Source organism: Neoarius graeffei, chromosome 4, assembly GCF_027579695.1.
Source record: "Neoarius graeffei isolate fNeoGra1 chromosome 4, fNeoGra1.pri, whole genome shotgun sequence".
Taxonomy (NCBI): Eukaryota; Metazoa; Chordata; class Actinopteri; order Siluriformes; family Ariidae; genus Neoarius; species Neoarius graeffei.
Window position 1 is genome coordinate 75,913,952 of NC_083572.1, and position 19,822 is coordinate 75,933,773.

Genomic DNA, 19,822 nt, shown 5'->3' on the forward strand with positions numbered 1-19,822 from the left:
ACCAACATCCCAGAGTTGAAGCTGTTCTGTACGGAGGAATGGGCTAAACTTCCTCCAAGCCAGTGTACAGGATTGATCAACAGTTACCGGAAATGTTTAGTTGCAGTTATTGCTGCACAAGGGGGTCACACCAGATACTGAAAGCAAAGGTTCACATACTTTTGCCACTCACAGATATGTAATATTGGATCACTTTCCTCAATAAATAAATAACCAAGTATAATATTTTTGTCTGAGTTATTTAACTGGGTTCTCTTTATCTACTTTTAGGACTTGTGTGAAAATCTGATGATGTTTTAGGTCATATTTATGCAGAAATGTAGAAAATTCTAAAGGGTTCACAAACATTCAAGCACCACTGTGTGTATATATATATATATATATATATATATATATATATATATATATATATATATATATATATATATATATTCTTTCTCATTTTCACTCATTTGCTCACTCTCACACTTACTTTCTGTCATTCAGTCTTATATTCTCACCACTTCTTCATCCACTCATCCCAGTTGATTGGTCATGCTTAACTAGTTGTCATTCTTCATTTTTATTGATCATAAAGTGGTGAAAAAAGTTTTACCTCTCATGACTGGACAGAAATGTGCAGTTAATTGTGAGAAACAGCCAGCAACCAGTTCCACATGTGACAAAAGAAGAGAGAATTAAAAGAGCTGTCCAGCCAAGAAAAGAAAATTACACAATTTCCATTGAGCCCAAATGGATCAGCCCAGACTTTGCACACCAATTGCTCCTTTCGTAATCATCTACATTTGGAGGGAATGAGGAAAAATAGTCATTTTTGAGTAAACTATCTCTTTAAATGAACTTCAATAGCTTCAAAAGTCCTCCCCTAATATTAAACCCATGTGTCTATCCTTTAAGTAGGTTGTGACAAAACAGCTGGGTTGATATTTATCATTGTGCATCCTGAGTATCCTTGTTGACTCAAAATTCTAGCATAGTGTTCCAGAAGGTATTAGAAACATCCATCTATCCATCCATTATCTATACTGCTTATGTGTCAGGTTCATGGGGAAGCTGGAGCCAATCCCAGCTGACTTCAGCTGAGAGGCAGGAGACATCCTGGACAGGTTGCCAATTAGTCGCAGGGCCAACACAGAGATGAACAGCCATTCACACTCATACCTATGGGTAATTTAGAGTAGCCAGTTGACCTAATCCACGTGTCTTTGGACTGTGGGAGGAAACCGGAGCACCTGGAGGAAACCACGTAGACACAGGGAGAACATACAAACTCCACACAGAAAGGCCCCAGTCGGTCATGAGGTTCAGACGAAGAATGTGGTTCCTATGAGGTGACAGTGTTTAACCATTGCACCTTTGTGCCACCTGATTAGAAACACAGGTTCTGTAAATGTTTTTGAATCAAAATTAAAGGCCTACCTGTTTAACCTGGCTTATACACAGTTCCTATACAGTACCAGTCAAAAGTTTGGACACACCTACTCATTCATAGATTTTTCAGTATTTTACATTATTTTCTACGTTAAAGAGCAATACTAAAAACATCAAAACTATGAAATAACATCCTTCCATTATCTGTAGCTGCTTATCCTGTTCTACAGGGTCACGGGCGAGCTGGAGCCTATCCCAGCTGATTATGGATGAGAGGCGGGGTACACCCTGGACAAGTCGCCAGGTTATCGCAGGGCTGACACATAGACACAGACAACCATTCACATTAAACACCTACGGTCAATTTAGAGTCACCAGTTAACCTAACTTGCATGTCTTTGCACTGTGGGGGAAACCGGAGCACCCGGAGGAAACCCACGCGGACACGGGGAGAACATGCAAATTCCACACAAAAAGGCCCTCGCTGGCTGCTGGGCTCGAACCCAGAACCTTCTTGCTGTGAGGCGACAGCGATAACCACTACACCACCGTGCCGCCCATGAAATAACATATGGAAAATATATGAAATTATGTGGTAAACAAAAGAAAGCATTAAAAAATAAAATATGTTTCATATTTTAGATTCTTCAAAGTAGCCAGCGTTTACCTTGATGACGCTTTACACACTATTGGTATTATCTTAACCAGATTCATGAGGTCATCACCTGGAATGCTTTTCAATTAACAGTTGTGCCTCGTCAAAAGTTAATTAGCGCAACTTCTTGCCTTCTTAATGCGTTTGAGATCAAACAGTAAATAGTAAATAATAAAAATACAGTAAATAGCCCGATTCCAGGGCGGCACGGTGGTGTAGTGGTTAGCGCTGTCGCCTCACAGCAAGAAGGTCTGGGTTCAAGCCCCGTGGCCAACGAGGGCCTTTCTGCACGGAGTTTGCATGTTCTCCCTGTGTCCGCATGGGTTTCCTCCGGGTGCTCTGGTTTCCCCCACAGTCCAAAGACATGCAGGTTAGGCTAACTGGTGACTCTAAATTGACCGTGAGTGTGAATGGTTGTCTGTATCTATGTGTCAGCCCTGTGATGACCTGGCAACTTGTCCAGGGTGTACCCCGCCTTTCACCCGTAGTCAGCTGGGATAGGCTCCAGCTTGCCTGCAACCCTGTAGAACAGGATAAAGCGGCTAGAGATAATGAGATGAGCCCGATTCCACAACTGTAGTAATCTATATGATGTCGAGAACCGCTCAACTAAGTAAAGAGAAATGGCATTCATCGTTACTTTAAGACATGAAGTGACTTTTAATTCATAAAAATAAAGTAAAAACAGTGAATTAGAAGCTGTCCAGACTTTTGACTGGGACTGTATATTTCCTGTCAGTATACTATTTGTGATTATTATAACTCTATTGAGTTTTTAGTTAATACCTGTATATTGATTTAGTAATTGATGTGTTGTTTTATTAATGTTGCCATTAGTGATTAATATTAATTAACTGTAAGATTTGCATCTTTTGTGTGTGTTTCCTTATTTGCCTCTGATTTATTTTTCTTTTGTAGTTTAAAAATGTTTTATTTTTAAGTTATTTTATCCGAATACATATTCTGAATTGATTCATTCGTTGGCCTTTCTTTTTTTTTTTTACTCATTTTTGTAAAGCACTTTGGAGATTTATTATTATTATTATTATTATTATTATTATTATTATTATTATTATTATTTCCAGTTCATATTCTACCTATAATTTCCAGCATTTGCCACATTAATCTTTTATCTGGTATTGGCATGCTGTTATTTTAAACCTTCATCTGTGCACAAACTTTTCAGACCCTGTATTTTCTGTCACCTGCAAAATCGACAACAAGTTCCTGTCCCTGAACTACCTGGGGAGTTATATCCAGCCTCAGGCATCCACTGGCTGTGTCCTCTCTGGTACAGATGTTGATCAAGAGGTACACATCATCGAGCTGCAGGCCCCAAACTCCAGCAGGTGAGGGTGTATGAGGTGAAGTTTCAAAGCAGGGAAAGACTGAAATCTTGCTATCCTGTCTATTGGCACTAGCAGCTGGAGGAGATTGCGAATTTAAAACACGGACACTCACAAGGCTTCACTACTGGTCTCTTGAGCAAGACCCTGAACCTGCAATAGTTCAGCTCTATGGATTGGAGTTTACAGTTAAACGAAGTTCATTTGATTTCATTTCCAAACCAAACAGTTCAATCCTCTACTCCTATCTAAAAGTTTAAATTGAAGCGGTGTTGATATTTTTATGAAACTTTAGTTACTATACTAGATGACTCTCCTCCCAGTGCTCTGATTACACAACAATGACTCAGAAAGCAGTGGGAGATATTTCCAAGATGGACTAATAGTATTGCGTCAAATGGTGTGTTGCGCATATGTCCTGCTTTTTCTGGGAAAATGGCCAGTGTTTTAATCAGTTGGCCAGACACGGATACTGAAGACAGTTTTCTATTGCACTTTCTTGATCTCTCTGTCTCTCTTGCTTTTTTTTCTCTGAGCAGTGCCTTGCAGGTGGATGTGACGGTGGATTTGAGGCCAGAGGAACCAGAAATCCCTCTGCACCGTGACATTGTGTTGCTCCTCAGATGTGACAAGTCTGTGAACTGGGTGATCAAGGCCCACAATATCATCGGAAAACTGCACATAGTGGTATGTAGGCATGTTTATGCACAATTGTCATTTGCAAAAATCCTTTCCCTAAATGTATTTGATCAGCCAAAACATGTTTGGTGTCTGAGATACCCTAGTTTAGTTTCAAGTTTGAGTTAAGATGCTGACAATTAACGCAAGTATCAAGACACGTTCAATTCTTTTGTAATGCAAGCGGTTTTCTCCACCTACACAGATGGTCTGCGCCAGCTACTTGATCCCAGAAAAAAAAAAACCCAAAACTTACCTTTCAATGTTCAAACAATTTATATCGTCTCCGCTGCCCATAATTTGCTGCAAATCCAATTATTCCACCATGAAATTGTCTTCGATTCGGGTCTAGCATGACTGGAAGCGACGTCATGTTTGTTGATTGATTCTCACACTCTGATTGGCTGAGCCGGACCACGTGACCACGCAGTGGTGTATGTAGTTATGTTACAGAGCCCGGCAGCGTACTACAGAGGGTAACTGAGAAAGCCAAGCACACATACCTCTGGAGGGAAATTTCATACATATTTTGCAAGTATTTTACAGGGAAATGGTTAGTAATTTATGAGCTGAGAATGTACTAGAAGGCATGTAAATTTCAAAATTTTCTGGGGAAGGGCATGCCCTCAGACACCCCCCCCACCCCCCCCAGGATTAGCACACCTACTACTTACTACTATTAGCTTCGCCACTACAAATTCCAGAGCCACCTACTACTTTTTTTAGCCGGCTACTTCAGATTTTCTGGAGAATCCTGCAATGCTACACGTACTTGCAGATGTGGTTTAGGACACAGCCTGACTTCCTGTAATTGATGAACAAAAGCATAACTGTGTATCTGAACACTAATGGCATGAGGATGGCTATTTTGGACAATCGGGAAACACGTTAGGATTAGTGGAATATGGTATAATTCTGGGCCGGCACAGTGGTGTAATGGTTAGCACTGTCGCCTCACAGCAAGAAGGTCCTGAGTTCGAGCCCAGCGGCCGACGAGGGCCTTTCTGCGTGGAGTTTGCATGTTCTCCCTGTGTCCGTGTGGGTTTCCTCCGGGTGCTCCGGTTTCCCCCACAGTCCAAAGACATGCAGGTTAGGTTAACTGGCGACTCTAAATTGATTGTGAATGTGAGTGTGAACGGTTGTGTTTCTCTATGTGTCAGCCCTGCGGTGATCTAGCAACTTGTCCAGGGTGTACCCCGCCTTTTGCCCATAGTCAACTGGGATAGGCTCCAGCTTGCCCGCGACCCTGTACAGGATAAGCGGCTACAGATGATGGATGAATGGTATAATTCTGCTTTCGAGAACAAAGTCTTAATGCAAAACTGATAATATACTCATTTTACAATGAACCTAATTAGAGCAGCATGGTGAGGCAGCAGTTCAATCCTGGGGTCCCTGGTTCGATCCTGAACTCGGGTTACTGTCTGTGTGCAGTTTTGTAAGTTCTACCTGTGTGTGCATGGCTTTGCTCTGGGTTCTCTGCTTCCCCCCCTCACCTCCTAAGAACATGGCAGTGACTTGCCACTAGGTGTGAATGAGTATGAGGATGGGGGGACTGTCAGTGGACTGGTGTCCCATCCAGGGTATATCCCCAGTTACTGGAAATAAAAGAATGAATGAGAATAACTTAATAAATATGGGCAATCTTGCTATCAATATACTGTAATTTATAAAAAATAAAGATTACATAGCTTAACAGGGGCTTTGAAGCAGGGATTTGAAGATTTTGATGTGTGCTTATGGAAGACATTTCGCATAAGATAGACTTTCATTACTTGTTGATTTCAGTTCAGAAATAAACAAAGCCAACTTTGGACACATGTTAGCTAATTAAATACATTTACAGCAAGGGGGAAAATGTGCTGTCAGTTTTTCCATGTTGTATTCACAAAATATATTTACCATAGCATTATTATCCACTTTTCTTCAGCACTATTGGTAATCCGATGTGTAAGAGCTTCATCTCTCCGTCTGACTAACAGACGTCCTGACTAGAGTTCCTCCTTTCGTTCTGACTGCTGAAGTTACCTGACGGAGTTTCATGATGTTTTTTTCGATCAACACCACTGACAGGCATCAAATCGGTAAACCTGTTTTGACGTCTGACAGTGCTGCCTCTCGTCTTTGTGAAGAATGTAAACAGACTGAGGACAGACTGAGAGAAAGACGCATTGTGACAGGCCCAGGGGCATGCGCTGTGAAAGCTTTTGCTGATTTCTCTTGAAATCTCCTTCTTGTCTGGCTGAAGTCTACACTGAAGTTTTATTGTGCTGGTCTGGCCTTATTTGCAGTACCTCAGAATTATGAATCTTTCTTTGACGCTTTCTGAGAGATTAATACACTCAGGAACACTGTGAACATGACTGCCTTGTGTGGGAGTTATGGTAATGGATCAGGATAGACATACACAGCTGTTTGGATTGTAAATAATGGAAATATACAGTTATGGGACAAGTTTTCTATGCAAATGATTCTGTTTGGTTTAGTTACTGCCACTATGATAATCCTAACTTCTAATATCATCACTATGGGGTTTCTAGCTGATAGTGATGTACCTTCCTGTAATAATTCATTACAATGCTGGAGTAAGACAGTTGCCATCAATATACAAATAAGTGGTCATGCAATTGTATGTGAGAATTTGTGTCCCTCATGGTTGTGGGTAGAGAGTCTAAGCAAAAGAAGGAATTCACGAGAAGTGATGAACATTACATTAAATTACATTACAGGCATTTAGCAGATGCTCTTATCCAGAGTAAAACCAGCGAGTGGCCTAGTGGTTAGCGTGTCCGCCTCTCAATCAGGAGATCGTGAGTCCGACTCACGGTCGGGTCATACCAAAGACCGTTATAAAAATGGTACCTACTGCCATCTGGCAAGCCACACTGCAATACAGATGCGAGTGGGGAGTCAAACTCTTGCGGTTACCAGAGCACTAGCCCCCCACTGTAACCCTAGCTATGTAATAGGCAAGAGGCCGAAGGCTACGGAAACGGAGATTGGCGCCGCCCTATGCGCCACAGGTGTGGGAAGGACTTTGGCTTATCCAGAGTGACGTACAACATGCCCAGAGCAGGGGGTTGGGTGCCTTGCTCAAGGGCACTTCAGCCATTCCTGCTGGTCCAGGGACCTTTTGGCCCCAAAGCTGCTTCTCTAACCATTAGACCATGGCTAATAAAATTAAAATTTCATTCACATAAAATTAATCATTTTGTGCATCTTGCAGCATGACAGTAATCTTGCCTTTTTTTTTTACAACAAAAATATTTAAAAGAAAAAAAAAAGAAATGAAATTAAGCAGGTAAGGTTTTGTGATGACATTCTCAGTCTCCAGACCTGATTTAGGAAAAAAAAAATCTGGCAAAGTTATAAACACTTAGAGTACTAGTCAAAAGTTTTGACTCACCTTCTCATTGAACGTTTTTTCTTTATTTTTATTAACTAAAAGACACTTCATGTCTTAAAGTAATGATGGATGTCATGTCTCTTTACTTAGCTGAGCGGTTCTTGACATAATATGGATTACTACAGTTGTGGAATAGGGCTGTTTACTGTATTTTTATATCCCTGCTCTGGGGTGTGTGTGTGTGTTACTGGTTTACCTCTGTCTGTCCATCCGTCTGTCCGAAACACCCTTTTTCTCAGCAGCCACAAATCATAGCCACTTGGTACTTGGTACCAAACTTCAGCTTGGTGTTCTATACCACGTATACCGTTTTCAGACCTGTTGCACATCAACTTCCTGTTTACCGACTGAATGTATTTATGAAACATATAGCGTGGATTTGCAAACTTTTCGTAACACTTTTCTCAACAACTGCAAATTACAACTGCGTGATATTTGGTACCGAGCTCCAGCTTGGTGTTCTATATCATGTATACCGTTTTCAAATCTGTCACACATCGACTTCCTATTTACCAACTGAATGTATTTACGAACTACATTCCTTAACTGTTTCCTTAACTGTTTGATCTCAAACACGTTAAGAAGGCAAGAAATCGCACTAATTAACTTTTGACAAGGCACCTATTAATTGAAAAGCATTCCAGGTGACTACCTCATGAAGCTGGTTAAGATAATGCCTAAACGCTGGCTACTTTGAAGAATCTAAAATATGAAACATTTTGTTTTTTGAACACTTTTTTGTTTAGCACATAATTCCCTATATGTTCCATATGTTATTTCATAGTTTCAATCTTTTCAGTATTGTTCTACAATGTAGAAAATAGTCAAAATAGAGAAAAACCTATGAATGAGTAGGGGTGTCCAGACGTTTGACTGGTACTGTATGTCAAGAAGAATCTGCAAAAGTTTGGCCAAGCAGCTTAGTTTTCAGTGTCCTGTTTCCACAAATTTGTCCAGTGAAAAGAACTGAATTCATCTTATGCCAAAAAAAAAAAAAAGATAGTGTGTTTCAGGTAACATGAAATACTAAAATAAGGTCGGTAGGTAGGAAAAAGTTTTTTTTTCTTAATTTTTTTTATTTTGTTCGAAAAAATTAACACAAGTAAACATCTTACAAAATAGTATTTTGGCACAGAATCCTTTATACCACACATCATAATAAAATAAAAGTGTTTTAAATCTTTAAACGAATAAAAAAAAAATATCGCGAGAGTTCGAGTTATGATCTACGGAAGCGTATTGCTGCCACACTCAAAAAAAATTGGCTTAGAATCAAGTAATTACGTGAAAAGATATTGTTAACAAAGTTATCACGTTTTCACAATATATTTATCATGTAATAACACATCACGTAATTTCATGATACGAAATTATCACGTTATTTCATGATATTTTCATGTAATAACGTGAAAACACTTTATCAAGAAATAACGTGAAAATAACGTCCTAGGCTAGGCTACTTCCATTAAAAGCAGACGGCCTAGCCTAGCCTACTGTAGAACTTGGGTCGAGCAAAAACACCAAGCAAAAACATGGCTGAATCCTGAATGACTCCTATTTGTATAAATAGGGGACTACATAGGCGGCAAAATGTAGTGTTTTTCCCTGCCATGGAAGTGCACTTGTATACTGAAGAGGAAGCAATTTGCATTACAGCCTTGAATGAGGATTCAAAATGGCGGCTCGGCTCAGTTTTCCCTTCCTCCTTCAGTATACAAGTGCGCTTCCATGTTTATGGAGGAGGGCTGATAGAAGTGGCGAAACATTTTACTTTTTATCGTTTCTTTCACAACTTGAATGCGTTGAAACAAAAAATTATGACAAACTAACGCCGCTTACACTAAAATATCGAGGGAAATTTGTAATAAAAACTTTACAGTCGGCAATTTCGACGCGGAAATTCTCGATCGGTCGGGTTACCGGAAACACACTTTTTTTTTTTTTTGGCCTTATCTCATCCACACCATTGTTCCTTTCAGCCATTCTCTCGTTCTTTGTAGTTTCTGCATATTCTGATCTGCTACATGCTCCACTGTCTTCTAGCACAGACATTCACAATGCATGCACAGTATGTTGGCAGACCCCCGTGACAACATCTGTGCATAACGTCTGTAGATTTGCAGATGGAGACATATTGCAGAATGTGTGCTGTCCTGCTAGTGGCAGCTTGGATGTATATCCTGCCCCATCACTAGGCTGATAGTGCAAGTGGCTGTATCAGTTCAACACAGGACTAGGAGACGTCAACACGGATCTGTACAGTAGCAGGTTAAGCCGTTCCAGACTGTCTGTATAAGCCTGTGTGAACTGGCCACTGTGTTCCTGGACATGAGGAGAATGCCAAGTATGCATGTGATATGATATCCTCATAAACTCAAAGCCCTACTATTGTGGGCAGACTGGTGCCGGGTGTGAGAAAATGAGTGTGGGAAATGGGGTTTATACCCCACCATTTACATCACATTACCAACAGAGGACAAATGGGAACAAATGTGGAACGCCTCTGTAACCAAATATATTGGACCCTGCTGCTAATTAAATAGATTTCAAAGCACTGTCTTGTTAGAAAGTTAATAGCTGCAAATCAGTCTGGAACTGTATTAACGTTTAAATCCCATCCAGGGTTTAATCCCTGCCTTGTGCCTTCTGATGTGACCCTGATCAAATAAAGTGCTTACTAAAGATGAATTATCATCTGTTTTGTTCAAGCCACAAAACCTTGAGCTAGCATTTATCTAATGCTCATCTAACGCTCCTCTAACATTTATTTAATGTTCATCTAATGCACCTCTAATGTTTATCTCACTTTGATTTAATGCTCCTCGAACATTTATTTAATGCTCATCTAATGCTCCTCTAACATTTATCTAATGTTCAACTAACGTTCCTCTAACATTAAATAAATGTTCGTCTAATATTTGTCTAACGCTTCTCTAACATTTGTCTTATGCTCCTCTGACACTTTTTGAATGTTCACCTCACCATCATCTAATGCTCTTCTAACATTTATTTGGAATGTGGGAATGTGTGTTGTCCATCCATCCATTATCCGTAACCGCTTATCCTGTACAGGGTCGCAGGCAAGCTGGAGCCTATCCCAGCTGACTATGGGCGAGAGGCGGGGTACACCCTGGACAAGTCGCCAGGTCATCCGCATAGAGACAAATAACCATTCACATTCACACCTACGGTCAATTTAGAGTCACCAGTTAACCTAACCTGCATGTCTTTGGACTGTGGGGGAAACCGGAGCACCCGGAGGAAACCCACGCAGACACGGGGAGAACATGCAAACTCCGCACAGAAAGGCTCTCACCGACCGCTGGGCTCAAACCCAGCACCTTCTTGCTGTGAGGCGACGGTGCTAACCACTACACCACCATGCCACCCTAATGTGTATTGTAGTTTATTATTTTCCTCAGTCCCTTTCTGTCTAGCATTAGAAAGTCAGTAAGGCAGTTATTTTATAGTCTTTGACACTCTGCATATCATATTGAAGGTTAGCCTTAGTTCATGCCCTCTCCTTTTCTCCACCACAGACATCAGACAGTGTTAGCCTGAATGCTAGCACGGAGCGACTGATGCAGGTGTCTAAGGCGGTGAAGCAGAAGCTGCCTGCAGGACCACAGGCTCTGATCCAGTGGGCCAAGCAGAACAACTACGACCCTGTCACTTCCTACACCAACACTGCGGTGGCCAACATCTTCCACGTGTGTGTTAGAGAAGCAGGTACATATATTGATTATATGGATATTTTGAGAGTTTACTGTATGTACCATGGTGTCCAAATTTCTGAGAACACATTGAAAATCTGGGAAAACAAAAAAAGGAAATGTGCAGCGTCTTGATTAGTCAATATACATGAGGATGCACAATTTCTAGGTCACTGTTTGAATGTATGCAAATTTGCGATATTGGCAAATTTGTGACTTATCCCTTCCTTTGAAGCACATGTTCAGCTGACACGCTGATGGAGCTGAGCTAACATGGATCATCACGGTTTACACAAACCTGTGGGGTCTGTATCAGCTCGAGTACACACTGTCATTAAAGCAAAGAAACTCTAAAATTCATGCAAATATTTCTAAGATTCTACTTTCCACCCAAGTTAATGCTGATAATATCATTTTCACGAGTGGGATCAGACTTTTGGACCCACTGTATATGGTCTCAAATTTTTTGACTGAACCTGATTAGATTGTGTAATATTTCAAAATGCTGTATATACAACAGTTCTTCCACGAGATCGAGTCATACATGAGCTGATAGCTGACGAGGCACGTAGCACTGAGATAAGCCATGTACGACAAGGTTGAGTGGAATAACTGTTTAATTCTATCCACATTCACTGGATTTTGAGGAACAGAGCATTTTTATTTTTGCAAATTCGATAAATAAAAACTTTATACAAAACAGACAAAATAATTTCCGCTTAGAATGTAAACAAACCGGTGAAATGACAGTAGCAATTTGTGAAAAATACTGTAATAACTGTTCTTGAAAAATAAAAAAAGATACATTCTTACCATCAAATACTTTTATTCCATATTTTGTTGCTTTTTTGTATTTTTTTGGGGGGGGGGTTTCGAGTAGAGTTTTTATTTCATCCTCAGTTGGTTCAGCAATACGCTCCACCATTTTGTTTTTCTCTACTCATTGTGTACAAGCTGATATCCTAGTAGTAGAGTAGCCCATCAGAGCATGCGATTGCTCATATCCAGTGAATGTGGATAGAAAAATTAAATAATATTGGCTGGCGTTGCGTTGTCTATCAGATATATTCCATTCAGCTAGCATGATATCGAATGAGTCGAAGATGAGTTCAGTATCATGCTTGCTGAATGGAATGTATCTGATATACCACGAAAAAACAGCCATTATTATTTATTTATTTATTTATTTATTTTTATTAATCCGTCACTTTTCCTCACCTCCAAGTAGAACTTTGACAATATTTCCGCTATTACTCTCTTTTCCAGTTTTTTTTGATGTCCGTTGGCATGTTTTTCTCTTGTAAATATGCGTGAAGACTATATAATGAAGTTTTGGTAGCCTTTCGGGTGTTCAGTGTGTCTTTAGTCTCAGTCTGCAGTTTATTTATTTGGTGCTTAAATCTACCACTGGATTAGCCCCGTCTTCTCTCTTTCCCGGCCGACAAAGAAATGATTATGCGCATGCGCAGCAGAAAAGTTTTGTCATTGGCTCTTCGCATGAGCTCCGAAGTGTGACGTCATATTGTCTTGACAACGTGCAATATTATAACAATATTGCACGCTCATTTTCCATTGGGGAAAGTGGCGTAATACATGGAGGATAAGCGATATGATAACAATAATGCATGCCATTAATAAACCTGCTAGAAGGGAATTGTTTTTATTCCATGGAAAAAGTGGCCCGTATGTATAATAATAAATTATATTCCACATTTATATGGATTTTATTTTTTTGTATATGAGTGAGTGAATCAGTGAGTGAGTGAATCAGTGAGTGATAATAATAAAGCATAAAGTTTTATCATTGAAGAAAAACTTTTATACTGTTCGGTTAAAGCAACTCTAACCTCAGAGTTATCACTGTCCCTTGCAGAAGCGGTGAATCCTTTAGACAGCATGTTTCCCCCAGAGCTCTCTATCCTGCGAAACACCGATCCTCACGAACACACCCGCCCCAACCTGCCCTTCCTCTTTCCCCCGGGCCAGAATCCATCCTTCTCTTTCCCACCTACCCTGGAGGACCAGGCGTGGTCACATCAGGGTCCTGAGGAGCAGCGTGGAGCTCTGAGTGGGATTCTCAGCGTGCGGTGTGAGGAGAACAGGATGATGGTCAGCATCGACAAGGAGAGTCTGCAGGTAATCACATATTGAAAACATAGTTAATAATGAAATATATATCAAATAATGCTCTATGCAGAAGAAACGTAGCATGTACCAAGAGTTCAGTATAGAGCCATCATTAAAGCCTTCTGCACCATCAAAACCAGCAGTATGATGATCAAAAATATAGTGATTTTTATGCTTTAAATGACTCCAGCTATGACCCAGGAGCTGCACTGCAACTTTTACATTACGGGTTAAAGCTAAACATAATAAAATGTTCAGATTGTGAGCAGAGTCTCAAGGTTGAAACTCAGTCAGAGCTGAGTGTGGGTACAGATGAAGTTCTCGCTCGAAAATGATCTGAGGCCTCACCTTGCTGAATAAGAACATTTCAGTGCAATATGGTTGGACAGCTGATTTGGGAACTAACCAGTGAGAGAGAGTGAAATCTTGAAGATGTGTAAGCACTATGTCATGGACTGGGGACATGAAGATCATCTCATAGACTATCAAATGCTTCCACATCTGCTTTTGAATGGATCATGAAAAATTAACTACAACGAGATTACAGATGACGAGTAACATTTCTTGTAATTGCATAAAAGGAAACCTGTCGGAGGGCGGCACGGTGGTGTAGTGGTTAGTGCTGTCGCCTCACAGCAAGAAGGTCCGGGTTCGGGCCCCGTGGCCGGCGAGGGCCTTTCTGTGTGGAGTTTGCATGTTCTCCCCGTGTCCGCATGGGTTTCCTCCGGGTGCTCTGGTTTCCCCCACAGTCCAAAGACATGCAGGTTAGGTTAACTGGTGACTCTAAATTGACCGTAGGTGTGAATGTGAATGGTTATTTGTCTCTATGCGGATGACCTGGCGACTTGTCCAGGGTGTACCCCGCCTCTCGCCCATAGTCAGCTGGGATAGGCTCCAGCTTGCCTGCGACCCTGTACAGGATAAGCGGTTACGGATAATGGATGGATGGACAACACACATTCCCACATTCCAAATAAATGTTAGAAGAGCATTAGATGATGGTGAGGTGAACATTCAAAAAGTGTCAGAGGAGCATAAGACAAATGTTAGAGAAGCGTTAGACAAATGTTAGACGAACATTTATTTAATGTTAGAGGAACGTTAGTCGAACATTAGATAAATGTTAGAGGAGCTAGGGGTGTGAGGAGACACTCCCCTGTGCACTGATTGGTGAGGAGGAGTGTCCTCACATGCCCACACACGCCCCGCGAGCACGCTGGGATCTGTAAACACCGTAAACCCGGAAGAAGAAGAATTACGAATTACGAGAATTTCTGAAGCCTTATGCGCCTCACCTCATCTATACGCTCTTGCCAGTATCTGTTGGCGTTGTCAGTGACAACAAGCCACAGCACCAAGACCAGCAACACTAACGACTCCATGTTTATTGTTTACTATCCGGGTCGTGAGACTACCGCTTAAAAGATCACTGATGTCACTGTTTGCGCCGCCTAACGACATCACATGACGTCCACCCACTTTCGCTAACTCCACCCAATGTGTCCACCCATTTCCAGCCAGCACGGTTCAGCGCGGTTGTAGTCGAAATGCAACTCCAACAGCTCGACTCAGCCCGACTCAGCACGGCACGGCTCAGCCCAACTCAGCCGCGTTGGTAGTGGAAAAGCGGCATTACTCAACCTTCAGGCCATGGCTGCACCATGTTAACCTAACCTGCATGTCTTTGGACTGTGGGGGAAACCAGAGCACCTGGAGGAAACCCATGCGGACACGGGGAGAACATGCAAACTCCACAAAGAAAGGCCCCCGCCGGTCGCTGGGCTCGAACCCAGAACCTTCTTGCTGTGAGGCGCCAGTGCTAACCACTACACCATACTGCCCATATATAATTCCTATGTATAGATTTCCTTTGTACCTCATACTAGGATATGTAACTGATCCAGCAGTGTGAAATGTATAGTGCTGGTGTTGAGCACCGCTGCAGGACGTTCATGTTGAAAATCGCTGTTGGACTCATGGAAACTTTATAGTGAGCTACATCTGTTGCCCGTGACACACTTTTCAACTCGTCGACACATTGGAAGACCTGTATTTTCTTGTGACATAGGAAGCTGTGTGAATATTTCCGGAGTGTATGTGTGTGTATGTGTGTGAGTGTGTTACTCCATGATGTCAGTCCTTGTAAAAACCAGTGAGATTGTGGTGCACCACACGTCCTCTGCATTGCAACCAGTCTGCTTCAGAGTCATTGCTCACACTTTAAAAATGTGCCAAAGAAACACAGTATTTGTTATTGAAGTGGTTTCATGTGTTGGACCTCTGGATTTAACCCTCAGCTCTTGTCTGTGTTGAAATGAAAGCCTTGCTTATCTCTTCGACGTGTAAATGATGTGAGGAATCTAGAAAGGTATTTGACATTTTGGCTCATGTTAGACGCATGTAGGCAGGACTGTACCTTACTTATCTGTTTGTAATTAGTTCTAAATCTTATTTGTTGGAATTTCCTTACAGGCAACAGGTATAAGTAAAGCCAATATAACCCTGCAGGACCCAAAATGCAAAGCGACATCCAACTCCACCCACTACGTGCTGGAAACTCCACTTACTGGCTGCCAAACCACTAAATACCCCCTGCACCACCCCAGCCGAATGGTCCTCTACATCAATTCCGTAAGTACAACAACAACAACAACAACAAAATAATAAGAGAAGCTTAGCGCAACCACAAGGCATAGAAAAAAAATGCATGTGTGTACAAGTCAGTGAGCTTTTAGGATATGGTTCAAGGATTTGTTGAATAGACTAGAAGAAAAATAGAATAGACTTTTATTGTCATTGCACAGTGGGGGACAATGAAATTGTGGGAGCTGTACTCAACAGTGTACAGAAACAAATAGAATAAATAAGGCACACAACATATAAAAAAGTGAATAACACAGTGTCTTTCTTTCTTTCTTTCTTTCTTTCTTTCTTTCTTTCTTTCTTTCTTTCTTTCTTTCTTTCTTTAAACCTCAGAAAACTTGTGGCACCAAGTTGTGGAAATCAAAGAAGACAAAAACACAGAAATGTAAAAGAATGTACCAAAAAAGAAATAAAAAAAGAAAAGAAAAACAAGAAAATATCAATGATGAATAAATATTACTCTTTACTACTCTTTTAGTAATAGTAAGAGTAGTAAAGAGTAATATTTTAAGAATTACTTAATAGTACTACTATATTTTAATAATAATATTTTAATAATACTTAATAGTTCTACTCTTATTTAAGTTCCTTTCTTATTTTGTTCTGTACATTACACACATGGCCTGTGGTTTTTATTTGTATATATATATATATATATATATATCATCTCATCTCATTATCTGTAGCCACTTTATCCTGTTCTACAGGGTCGCAGGCAAGCTGGAGCCTATCCCAGCTGACTACGGGCGAAAGGCGGGGTACACCCTGGACAAGTCGCCAGGTCATCACAGGGCTGACACATAGACACAGACAACCATTCACACTCACATTCACACCTACGGTCAATTTAGAGTCACCAGTTAACCTAACCTGCATGTCTTTGGACTGTGGGGGAAACCGGAGCACCCGGAGGAAACCCACGCGGACACGGGGAGAACATGCAAACTCCGCACAGAAAGGCCCTCGCTGGCCACGGGACTTGAACCCGGACCTTCTTGCTGTGAGGCGACAGCGCTAACCACTACACCACCGTGCCGCCCATATATATATATATATATACTTTTTTTTTTTTTAAAGATATTTTTTGGGGCTTTTTCACCTTTATTGGATAGGACAGTGCAGAGACAGGAAATGAGCGGGAGAGAGAGATGGGGAGGGATCAGGAAATGTCCTCGGGTCGGAATCGAACCCGGGTCCCCAGATTTATGGCATGGTGCCTTATCCACCCGAGCCACGATGCCCCCATTTACTATTTTTATACTTTTATTACACTCTAGGGTTTTTTTTTTGTGTGTGTGTGTGTTATTGTCTATTCCTGACTCTTTCTATCTGTGAGCTGTTGGAACATGTAAATTCCCCACCGAGGGATGAATAAAGTTTATCTTATCTTATAAATGTACCGTTTAAGTTGATACTTAGGCTTCATACATCCAACATTTAGTTTCATTTAATTATTAAATAAATAATAAATAAACAAACAAACCAACAAAAAAAATAAACACATGGAAAAGACCTTAAGAGCAGCAACAAACCTGTTGAAACAATACATAATAACAAGAGTCATAAGGAGATGACATAGCCCTCTGGCCCCACATGAAACCTCACTCCAAATTTTTCTAAGATAAATTGGTTGCCATGGAAATACGGAAAAAATAAAAATCACAGAAATCTCAAAATGTCAAAAGGCACAACTCCTCTAGTCACTTAACATAACTGTGAGGTTTCGTGAAAAAATTCCTTATAGTTTTTGAGTTATGCCCCGGAAGCTAAAATGTTGACAGACAGATGGACGGACAGATAGAGCGATAGCTCTAACCCCCCCCCCCCCCCACACACACACACACATTATATGCTGGGGGGATAAAAATTATAATTTTCTGCAATTCACACTATAAGTGGATTTTAATTTTGATCAAAAATCATGGACGGTTCTTTAACAGTGTATGCTACTGTACTTCTTGCTATTTATGCTAACATTTTAATAAACAGGCCGTTGTTGAATACCCTAAATGTTATTCTGGAAGTACCGTTCAGTCCTACCATTAAATGGACTCATAAATGGACCGAGTGCAGATCATTTAAATCTAAAGACACCTGTGGGAAAATTCAGAATAATTTTTAGGACTGAAGAAAGATGATCCGGGTCAGCTGAGGCTGCATGACTGCTCTGACTTTCTCCATCCGAGTTCTGATCCGATTCGCTTGTTTTTACTCAGCTTAAATGAGTCACTTCCTCACTGATAATTCCTGTGATAGTTTAGAGGAAATTTGAAACAACACATTTTCTCCATGCTCCATTAGATCCAGGCAAATTCCTAACTCCTCAGCTTGACTGTGAACGAAGGGCCGAGAAGGTGATTAGTAATTGTCTTACGTGTTTAGAACAGAGATGTGGCCCAGTCTAAGCTGAGAACTATCAACAATATCTCAGCAAATGTCCAAGCGCATGATTTCATCTTGATTAGGCAACATTCTCAAAGCCTTGTAAAGGTCAAGCTGAATCCCTTTATTATGAGTTAAGATGTGAATTAATGTGCTTAGGATATCCACCCTGGGACCGGCAATGTTGAAACTCTTGAACATTCCCATGTCTTAATTACAGCTCATATATTTTCGAACTCTTGGCAGGTTCTCAAACACACACACACACACACACACACAAGGCACCATATAAAGGAAATAATATTATTCATGTGTCAAATTATGGGAAGCGGATTGTGTTGAGGTTACAGCGCTACAGTGACGACTTACAGGTCTTTATGATCAACAGGTCGTGATCAGACACTCGGACAGCAGGGATGGTAGCGGCTGGCCATCAGATGACGAAGACCTGGAGTCAGGAGACGTGCTGCTCTCAGAGAGAACATCATCTGGACACCAGTCTATCATCTTGGTATGATGTTTTAGCATGGCAGTCACTGTTTAAAGTTCTAGCACTGTATGTTAAGGATTTATGATAAGTTCACTATCCAGTCCTCGGGGATTTCAACAAAATGGGCTTGAACACATGAACAGTGTGGACTAGGTGGAGTTTCCCAAGGACTGAAAACCTCAGGTGCAGAGCATTATGTATTATAACATAGATATATAAGATGTGTGGTCATGTTTAAGACCCATGAAACTTTGTAAGCTCCAGCACTACTACACCACATTAACCCAACTATTAACCACAATGTGGAGTATTTAACAGTTATTCCACAAAATTGAGTCATATATGAACTGATAGCTGATGTGCCGAGTTGGCTATAAGCCATGCATGAAGAGATGGAGTGGAATAACTGTTTTATTGTATCCACATTCACTGGATTAAAAAAATATATAGCTTTTTTTTTTTGCAAATTCGATAAATAAAAACTTTATACAAAACAGCCGACAAAATCATTTCCACTTAGAATGTAAACAAACCGGCGAAATGACAGTAGCAATTTGTGAAAAATGCTACAATAATAATTCTTGAAAAATAAAAAAGGATACGTTCTCACCATCAAATACTTTTATTCCATATTTTGTTGCTTTTTTGTATTTTTTGGGGTTTTGTTTTCGAGTAGAGTTTTTATTTCGTCCTCGGTTGGTTCAGCAACATACTCCGCCATTTTGTTTTTCTCTACTCACAGTATATGAGCTGATATCCTAGTAGTAGAGTAGCCAATCAGAGCGTGCGATTGCTCATATCCATGTGGATATGAGCAATGTGGATAGAATAAATTCTATTCCATGTGGATAGAATAAATTCTATTCCATGTGGATATAATAAATACACATATTCTAACATCACTGGTTCATTGCAGTATCATGGATCATGTTTCAGAGCAGAGTTTTCAGTCTGGCCTTGTCTGCTTTTCAGTATATAGCTGTCACTGCTGTACAGCTTTAGCCATAAAAA

General features: G+C 40.7%; 1 protein-coding gene across 3 annotated transcripts in view; it reads left to right on the forward strand.

Annotated features, from left to right (window-relative positions):
* tgfbr3 (transforming growth factor, beta receptor III) overlaps positions 1–19,822 on the forward strand; it is a 215,115-nt gene that overhangs the window by 154,420 nt on the left and 40,873 nt on the right. For all 3 annotated transcript variants that reach the window (XM_060919731.1, XM_060919733.1, XM_060919732.1), the window contains exons 6-11: positions 3,213–3,375; positions 3,912–4,059; positions 10,996–11,185; positions 13,043–13,305; positions 15,769–15,927; positions 18,710–18,832. In XM_060919731.1, coding sequence (XP_060775714.1) covers positions 3,213–3,375; positions 3,912–4,059; positions 10,996–11,185; positions 13,043–13,305; positions 15,769–15,927; positions 18,710–18,832 — 1,046 coding nt within the window. The remainder of the gene's footprint in view (positions 1–3,212; positions 3,376–3,911; positions 4,060–10,995; positions 11,186–13,042; positions 13,306–15,768; positions 15,928–18,709; positions 18,833–19,822) is intronic.